Source organism: Papio anubis, chromosome 1 (assembly GCF_008728515.1).
Source record: "Papio anubis isolate 15944 chromosome 1, Panubis1.0, whole genome shotgun sequence".
NCBI classification, from domain to species: Eukaryota; Metazoa; Chordata; class Mammalia; order Primates; family Cercopithecidae; genus Papio; species Papio anubis.
In genome coordinates, this window is record NC_044976.1 from 123,261,577 (window position 1) to 123,271,400 (window position 9,824).

The 9,824-nt window shown below is 42.3% G+C and overlaps 1 protein-coding gene across 1 annotated transcript; it reads left to right on the forward strand.

The window, feature by feature from the left end:
* Positions 1-1,084: 1,084 nt before the first annotated feature.
* LOC110740912 (late cornified envelope protein 2A) lies at positions 1,085-9,603 on the forward strand. The gene is made up of 2 exons (XM_021923776.2): positions 1,085-6,607; positions 7,109-9,603. The coding sequence occupies exon 2, from the start codon at positions 7,129-7,131 to the stop codon at positions 7,423-7,425; it is 297 nt and encodes a 98-aa protein (XP_021779468.1). The 5' UTR covers positions 1,085-6,607; positions 7,109-7,128; the 3' UTR covers positions 7,426-9,603.
* Positions 9,604-9,824: the final 221 nt, after the last annotated feature.

Consider the following 9,824-nt stretch of genomic DNA (forward strand, 5'->3'; position numbering starts at 1 on the left):
AAATCACAAGCATTCTTATACACCAACAATAGACAAGCAGAGAGCCAAACCATGAGTGAACTCCCATTTGCAATTGCTACAAAGAAAATAAAATACCTAGGAATATAACTTACAAGGGAGGTGAAGGAATTCTTCAAGGAGAACTACAAACCACTGCCGGAGGAAATAAGAGAGAACACAAACAAATGGAAAACATTCCACGCTCATGGATAGGAAGAATCAATATCTTGAAAATGGCCATACTGTCCAGAGTAATTTATAGATTCAATGCTCTTCCCATCAAGCTACCACTGACTTTTTTCACAGAACTACAAAAAAACTACTTTAAATTTCATATGGAACCAAAACAGAGCCCGTATAGCCAAGACAATCCTAAGCAAAAGGAACAAAGCTGGAGGCATCACACTACCTGACTTCAAACGGTACTACAGGGCTACAGTAACCAAAACAGCATGGTACTGATACCTAAACAGATACGTAGAGCAATGGAACAAAATAGAGGCCTCAGAAATAACGCCACACCTCTATGACCATCTGATCTTCAACAAACCTGACCAAAAAAAAAAAAAAAAAAGCAATGGGGAAAGGATTCCCTATTTAATAAATGGTGCTGGAAAAACTGGCTAACCATATGCGGAAAACAGAAGCTCGACCCCTTCCTTACACCTTATACAAAAATTAACTCAAGATGGACGTTAAAGACTTAAACGTAAAACCCGAAAGTACAAAAACACTAGAAGAAAACCTAGGCAATACCATTCAGGACATAGGCATGGGCAAAGACTTCATGACTAAAACAGCAAAAGCAATTGTAACAAAAGCCCAAATCGACAAATGGCATCTAATTAAACTAAAGAGCTTCTGCTCAGTCAGTCTCATTATTAACTGAAATTTCAAGTCCCTGACCAGTAGTAATTTTATTCTGCTAAAAACATGCACATTGGCCATTTCTACAACTTTCATAATATGATTTCAAATTTTCTTTTCAATTTTCAAGAGCTTTTGATATATCACAGATATTAACCTTGATCTACCTTTATTAAAATATTTAATGCATCAGATTTAATTGACTCTGTTTGTAATAACTTTTGCTATGGAAACATTTTTAGTTTTTATATACTCAAACATGACTTTCTTTGCTTTTATAGCTTCAGGGTTTCTTGAGTTGATTAAGAAGTTTTCCCTTGTCTTTAGTGTTTACATGTCAGCAAACAAAACAAACCAAAAAACCCAAATAGTATAAAATGGAACACAAAGCAGGGGACCTAAGGTTGCCTGGGATAGGTGAAGGCTGGCCTGCAGAGAGGTGGGCACTGAGTCTGCTTTCAGGAACCTCTGCCTTAAGTGGGAGCAATCCCCAGTGGGCCTACTATCCGGGCCTCCATGTGCTCCTTTCATAGTGAGCATAATCCTTTCTCTAACTAACCTTCCATACGCAGGATAATTTCCAGTATAACTATTTGCTTTTCATTGCATCTTACCTTGTGTTTGGCATGTGTGCATGTGTGTTAGAAGTTATTTTCTTCTGCTATCACAGGAACTCAAAAATGACAGCGATTTAAAAAAGAAGGGAGTCTATTTCCACTCATATATGATGAAGTCAGAAGTCGGTAGTCCATGGCTGTTGCAGTGGTTCCACGAAGTCTTTAGAGATGGATACACCTCTGTCTCATTATTTCATTTTTAGTGGTTGTTTCCTGGGAGGCAGTTGGTGATCTTGAGGTGCCTGATACAGTTCTGATCTGCAAGGCTGTGCTTCAGCTAGGAAGGAGAAAGGGTGGGTAAAAGGCCCTGAACGCTGCAAAGCCTCTTACGTGCGCTTTCCTAAAGCCCCAATGACTTCCTAAATCTCCCTGGCTGCTTGTATGTACAAGGAGGATGAAGAAGTATAAATTTTAATATCTAGACATGGTTTGGTTCTGGACAGAATTTGAAGATGTGAGTTAAGAATGAAGGGGGCATGTATATTGGGCACACATCCAATCAAGTAGTTCTTGATATAATTTGACCTGCTGAGAAAAGACATCTGGATTTCTGGGTTTCTGGAAACAGTGACACAGACTCGTTGGGTACACTTCACTTACCTCTTAACACAACATTCAGGAACGTCCCGCCCACAGTTCCATCTTTATGGGCTCTGCTATATGCACTGAGGCAAGCCTGCGTGGAAGGTTGATTAGGCAGGGGAATTCACTGCCTGCAGCTGAGGTCTGGAGTGCTGTGGGGAGCTCCTTGGAGACAGGCACAAGACCTGGCTTATGGATGCCTGGAGAAGGCTCCAAGTTACTTCTGCTGTCTCCCCACCTCTAATCCACCCATCACCCAGAGGTGGGCCAAGGATCAGGGGTCTGGATCATCTCTCAAGGGCAGGAAGAGGGTGAGGCTCCGAGAAGAAGTATGCTGTGCAATCAGAAACCATATTTGGTGTTATGGCTTCAACTCTTTCAAAGATATCTAGAGGGGGAAGATAGCAGATGATTAACTCTGAGTTGGGCTATTAGAAACATAACCCAAGTGAAGAGAGTCAACAGTAACCAGAACACATTGTGAAAAGGAAAAGGTGGATGGATTGTCACTGGGGCCAGAATCCCCAGAGAGAATTTTCACCTCCAAATGGAGTGAAAATTCTACCTGGTCACCCTCTTGTGTCCCCAAAGGGTCAGCCCAGAAAGAGGGGAGAATAGAAAAGGAGTTTGGGGCCAGGGTGGATTCTTGTGTGTGGTTATCTCAACTCAGACCCTCTGAGATCCACAGCAGTATCCGAGAGCTGCGGTGCTGCTCTCTCTCTGACTCCCCAGGCTCTCTCGCTGCTGCCGCAGCAGCTCTGAAACCAAGGTCAGCTGACTGTGTGTTGCCTGTGCTAACTCCAGAAGCAGCTGCTCCCAGAGCAGGACCAGCACTACCCCCAATGCTAAAAAGAACTCAGGATATCAAGGGATGAGCATATTGGCTAGCTCCTGGGAGGTACTCTTACTGTTGCTGGCTCAGTTGGCAGGATATCTCAATGAGAGTTCAGCTGAAAGTGAATTCAGCAGTAGAACACGTGTGTAAACCTAGATTAAGGATACTTTTCTTTTTCTAAACAATTCTCCCCCTGCTTGTAAGTAACTGACAAAACCATTAATATTAAGAAAGACATTCCCCATGTTACTCTTTCATGTTTGCTCTTTGGTCTTGCTAGGTGAGATTTCAGTCCTAGTCAACCCCCATGCTGGTTGGATTGCTCCATCTTCACACCTAATTCAGAACTATGTACAGTAATTGTAGAAGTATGTAATTCTAAACTTTTTTACTTGTTATAAGATATGTACTCTTTAATTCATACAACATTGCTATTAGGTAATTACAGTTATTTTACACACTTCATAGATGAGAAAACAGAGTCACAGACAATTTTGGGAACATTTTTAAGGTTCCACAGCTGGTTCTTAGAATCCAAATCTAGGTAATTTAGCTACAGAGTCTGTGATCTCAAGCAGACCTCAAGCAGTTAAACTGGGAAGGCCTGCACTATTTACTGTGTGAAATTCACACAGCTTATAGTAAGTTCTTCTCAGCAAGCTAGACTTAAAGCAGGTATTCCCTAATTTCCTTCGCTGACATACTAATGTTTCTGGGCTAGTTCCCATACTGTACAAATGACCCTCTATTCCTCGTGCCCTTCTCTCCCCCCATGTCCTTCTGTCCTTTCTGAAGATCCAGTCTCCCAAAGGGGTTCTCTATTTGTCTGCCCCACTCCTGATTAGGGCCCCTTCCTTGGCTTCTCTGGATAAACTCACAATAATGATGGACCAAGAAGAGGACCGGTATCTGAAAAGTAAAAACCTTTAACGGACCAGGACCAGGGCCAAGGATGCCTCATATAGAGGGTCCTGGAGCAGGTTGTAGGGTTCATTCTGGCTCCAGGAGGAGCAGGGTGTGATTCTTACACATTAAATGTACATGTCTAGATATTCTTGATATTCTTGTCTCCTCTTCTGTCCCTTTGAAAAATCATGGGAGATTCCAGGATACCCCACCAGCTTCTTCTGCCCAAAAGTTATAAATGGCTTCAGCAGGAATCTTACCACTGGGCAATAGTTGCAGGGACCCAGGTCACTATGTAGCCATCCCTTGTTAGGAAACTATTGTCCCCCACCTCACCTCCAGGTCTGCTCTATGAGCTGGTGGCTTAGGACTGGGGTTATCTGTTTTCAGTGGGAAGGAGAGGTTGAAATGAGCTAAGAGATGCATTTTACAAGAAGAAACTATAAAATAATCAACCTATCACTTGCAGAAGCTGAAGGAGAGGGGTGAGTGACATTGGTAACGTCCCATGACTGGTGAATAAGAGAGGAAGTACTACAAAGAGAGAGCATGTTTTGGAGATCAGTAGGTTTTGTGATAGAGTTAGTTTGAGGTCACAGCAAAAATATTTGCCTCTTAGAAGACATTTGGCAGGATCAAACTGCAGGTCAGTGACTTTCTAGGCAAAGGGGAGGTGGAAGTGGCTTAAAGGAAGTATTTTAAATAACTCCCAGGTAATTCTTCTAATAACATTTAATTCATCCATTCATCCATCTAATCAATAGGCTACAGTCAACTGCTAGACTCCCCAGGAAAAGAAACAAGGGGTAAGACCTGATCCTGAGCTCATGCTCTGGTGACTTAATGACTGTGGACACAAAGCCAAGATTACCTGGAATTCTTACTGTTGTCAAAGGCTGTAAGCCTGATCTCTAACAGTGGCTGATCATATTTTATCATAAAAAATATGGAAGGACATTTTGTCTCCTGAGACTGGCTTCCTGTGAATGAGGCACATAGCAGCTTTGTGGTCTTCTCTCCAACCCTTGGCCACACTGCTGTGCTTGTTCCTGGCCTTGCAAATGCACCCTCATGCCCATGCTGCCTACACACACATACACACACATTCATAAAGGCACAGCCCATCCCATTCTCTTCCTTCATGGTTACTACCATCTTTGTCAAGGAGAATGAGGAACCTGGCATAACATCCCCTCAGGCATTATCAGGTGATCCAGTGTCCCAACAATCTCCTTGGAAAATAGACTCATTTTGTATGCACATAAATTTCACAGAGGTCTTCAGAATGTCCCCTGATTTTGAATTCCTAGAGGTCACACAACACACATGGTATTCGCCTCTATAAACCAAAGTGTTTGGATAGATGATCACTGAATACCTCGTAGCTGACAAAATAGTATCTTTTTGATTAACTGCTATGTTTGGATATCAACATTTTTTACTCTTGACCTGAATACCCTCAAGGGTAGGGAACTACATCTGAGACTAGAAAATAAAACTATTGGAGATGGGGCATCTCTTAGTATGACAGAAATGTAAAGATCATATACTTCAACCTTCTAGACCAAGGGTATATGAAAGAAGGGACTATCTTTTTCAAAAGCTGTATTCTAACTTATGCCATATAGTAAGTTGTCAGTAAATGTTTGATGGATGGATGAAATAAATTGATTAATGGATGAATGTATCTTATCCAAAATGGTATCAGATTCCTTACTCTCCTGTCATTCACCAACAAGATTAAATAAATAATTTGATTCCCATCATCCTCTTGACAAGAAATAATTAGACTTCTCAAAATCCTGAATGTACACTGTACATTCTTAAGAGAGTCTTCGCTAGCCTACCTATATTTTTAAATAAAAATTTCAAAGACAGGAACTGAATATTGTCCATTTTTCTGTCTTACACCCTGCCCCTGTTCTTTTAAAAATTGACATTGTTTAAGTGTCTTCCTTGTGCCTTATCATGTGCTAAAGCCTCACTTGATGGAACCAACAATTCAGAGAGGAAGGTGCTAATAGGCCTGTTTTACAGTTGAGGGTTTAGATTGTCTAAATAAAGTCTTTGAGGTGACTGGGCTCATAAACACAGAGCTCTTCTGAGTCCAATTCAAGAAACTATTGCCTTATTTTAAAAACTGCCTTGTTACACAGTAGACATTTTAATTTCTAAGTGAAGAAGTTTAGTCACAATGATCATCACCACCAAATCTGAGGAAACCATCTTGTATCACTTATTAATCCTGTTAGCAGGGTTCTGTGGGCTACACAGGGACATGGGGTCAGGAATGAGGGTCTGAGCAGAAGGGGAAGAGTATTCCATGAAGGAATTGGTCTCTGACTCAATGCCACAAAGAAACCTGCTTAGCTGTGGAAGCAGGCTTGGAAAACTATACTCAGGGATGGGAAGAAACTGAAATAGCATACTTCCACAGAGAAGCTATGGCAAGGATCTCTGGTGTTCTTAGAAGTCACTCTTTGAGCTTTTGTCCGGGCACGAGTTCCTTAAGAATCTTCTGGCAGCTCCATGGGTACCCGGCCTGGAGGAAGCTGTGACTGGTTAAAGCTCCTTTAGACCCTCGTCCCGGAGGGAGGTCTTGGGAGCTCCCAGTGCTTCCTTGGATTGTAGGGACAAGAAGGCAGAAGAATGTCAGAATGACCCAGCATGTGCCTGGTTGTGCAAGAGCCACCTCCTGCTCTTCCCAGAGCCAAGCCTGAGCCTATAAAAGACATACTCAGCTCCAGCACCTCATCTGCTCTGACTCCCCTGGGACGTGTCTGTGCTGTGTGTGACCACGGTGAGTGGCAACCTGGGAGACCAGAGGGCACAGGGGAATGGGAGGATGAACGAAGGCTTCAGAGAGTTATGTCTTTGATTCTGTGCTATTATGTGCAGAAAAGAGAGACAGTCTGACTTGAGTTTCTGGAAATCTTGCCTTGGGCTATGAGAAATGTGTATCTGACAGTTTCATCAAGGGCTTATTCTTATATTTCAAAAATGGATACTTTGTTGGGTGTGAATACTCTATTCAAGGTTATGAAGATTTGAAGATACTGCCTATCTACTAAAAGACAGAATAAGAAGCTTCTTATTGCATCTGATTTTCAAGTATATATCTTCATTCAGCAGGAAAGATTTCAGTTGTTTTCTTTCACTTGTTGATACATATGTGTGTATGTGTATACATATACACACACTGAATATTATTCACCGTCACCATATGATTTAGTTTTAAAAGAGATAAAATTGCCATCCTTGCCTTTTCACAGCTAAAGGGTTTGATTATTTCAACTTTCAGGTTGAAAAAGTTGCACTGAGATGTCCTGCCAGCAAAACCAGCAGCAGTGCCAGCCCCCTCCCAAGTGCCCCCCAAAATGCCCACTCAAGTGTCCTCCAAAGTGCCCACCCCAGTGCCCAGCCCCATGCCCACCTCCAGTCTCTTCCTGCTGCGGCTCCAGCTCTGGGGGCTGCTGGAGCTCTGGGGGTGGCAGTTGCTGTCTGAGCCACCACAGGCCCCGTCTCTTCCACCGGCACCGGCACCAGAGCCCAGACTGCTGTGAGTGTGAACCCTCTGGGGGCTCTAGCTGCTGCCACAGCTCTGGGGGCTGCTGCTGACCAGACCTCAAACATCACAGAGAAACACTTATGGAAAAACTTGCAGCCAGGACCTGTCCCAGAATGATGCTTCTCCTGCCCCTTTTTCTCCTTCCTTTGGGCTGACACACCTTGTGAAGTGTTTTGTCTGTTGTCATGGCCCAAGAGCCCATCCTGGATCCTGATCTTACCTTCCCACCTTACTTTATACAAAAATAAAGCTCTTCTGCCTCTTCGTGAAGTATCCTGGCCATTGTCAATTCTTTTATTCTTTTCAAATCCCTTAAAGTCCAGTGCCCCAGCCATACACTTTTAAGGATGCTTTGGTAAGAGTGGGGCGTGAGAAAGAGGTATGCTGGAAGCAGTCTCCAGAGGGGCAATCCTGAAAGAGCAGCCTCACAGTAGGGCTTCTCAATGGGACTGCGCGTGTGCACTCGGAGACTGCGAGATGTGGACCCTCTCAGCCCAGGCAGGGGCCTGAAGGGACTGACAGCCCTAGGGCTGAGCGCTGCTGGCCATGTGCTGCTTGCTCAGTTTAACTCACCATGCCGAATGTAACTTATTTTCATGTTCTCTTCATGCCATGATGACAAAGTTAGAAAAATCTTTTGCACTCCGAGCAAAAAGATTTATTTAACAGAATTCTTTTCATCAGATTTAAAATGCTTGGTATGAGAATCAGAACCCTTAGGGGCAAGTTTAAATGACAACTCATTGTCACTCGACTACTCTCCGGGGAGGAGGAGTCTGTCCAGTTTTTGCTTTCTTTCATGTTCCAGCCTCTCCACGAAACAATGGTTAAATAAATACTTAAGCAATGTAAGGCTGAAGGAACACCTGAGTATGGGCCTGCTCAGTCCCTGTGACTCAATCCACGGCTAAGTGAGACACAGTATGGAACCGGGCTCTGGGCCATGTCCCACCTTTATTGCTGTATCTGCCTCACTGCAAAGGATCAGGCCTGGAGGGTGTGAAGGAGAATTATGAGAAATATCACTCTCAAAATATATATATGAAACAAAATATAAACCAAAATAAACAAAAAAAGAAATATCACTCTTACATAGCTGTAAAATAAGCTGCATGTAGCCCAGCCTAGGTCTGGCCCTCCTTAGGTTCTGGTCTCAGCTCAGCACTCATATTAAAATAATTTTAGGACAGAGAAGCAGCTTGTTTGGATGACTGAGGCTCTGTGCCTTGGGGAGGAAGTGTGAGGAAGAGTGAGGGCACCATCAGGGGAATTAAAAATAGCAGTCTATCAGCAGGCTGAGAGGTGCGTGTGGTGAGATGATGGGCTCAGTTCAGAGCAAGGCCCTGCTGAAAATGGGCTTATAAAGCATCCTATGCCTTCTTCTGCATGACACCAATGGGTACCAATTAACATCTCCACCTGTGTTCTTCCACTCTAGTCCCTCCTTATCATGCTTGAGGCTTCTTTTCTTTGCCCCTTTTTGTAAATATTGCAACTCCTATAGGTAATTATATGTCATTGTTAGTTTAATTTGAAATTCTCATAGTACTAATTCTGAGTCTACGTTCATATATGTATTGCCCACACTTTTTCTTTTTTGTTTCTCTGCGAACTACCTATTCATATACTCTGCCTTATTTTTCAGCATACTCCTTGTTTTTTTTTTTCTGGTCTATCTTAAGTATTTTCCCTCTGCATTAGTCAGTATTCTCCAAAGAAACAGAACCAGTAGGAGATATAGGTCTGGATAGAAATATAGATATAGTTAGTTACAGATATAGGTAGAGATACAAATTTATGATAAGAATTGGAAATGGATTTATGATTATGAAGGCTGAGAAATCTCAAGATCTGTCGTTGGAAAACTGGAAACCTAGAAGAGGGGATAGTTCTAGTCTGAATCTGAAGGCCTGAGAACCAGGAGAGCTGATGGTGGAAATTGCAATCTGAGCACGATCCCAGCACAATAAGATCAATATCCCAGCACAAAGCAGTCAGGCAGAAGAAATCTCCTCTTACTCAGCCCTATTGTTCTATTCTAGTCATCAGTTGATTGAATGAAGCCCAGTCACACAGGGAAGAGTAATCTACTTTAATCGGTCTACAAATTCAAATGTTAATTTCATCCAAAAACATCTACACAGAAACAGCCCGAGTAATGTTTGACCAAATGTCTGGGCACCTTATGGCCCAGTCAAGTCTCCATAAAATTAGCCAGCGTACTTCTCCTCTTCCTCCTTATATTTTAATGAGCCATATTGGCTTATAGTAATATTGTTTGCTATAAGAAATTTTAAATTTTAAATTTTCTTTTATCTTGAAAGTTTTAGACTTCTTGGTTAAGAGTTTTTTTTTTTTCATGTTCTTAAGTTATACACATAGTCTTCAAGACTTTCTGCTAAGATTTTATTTGCTTGCTGTTTTACTTCCTAATTTGTTAGTATATTCA

Excerpts from the sequence above, each read along its gene's own strand:
- LOC110740912 (XM_021923776.2), top strand. The coding sequence starts at position 7,129 with ATGTCCTGCCAGCAAAACCAGCAGCAGTGCCAGCCCCCTCCCAAGTGC.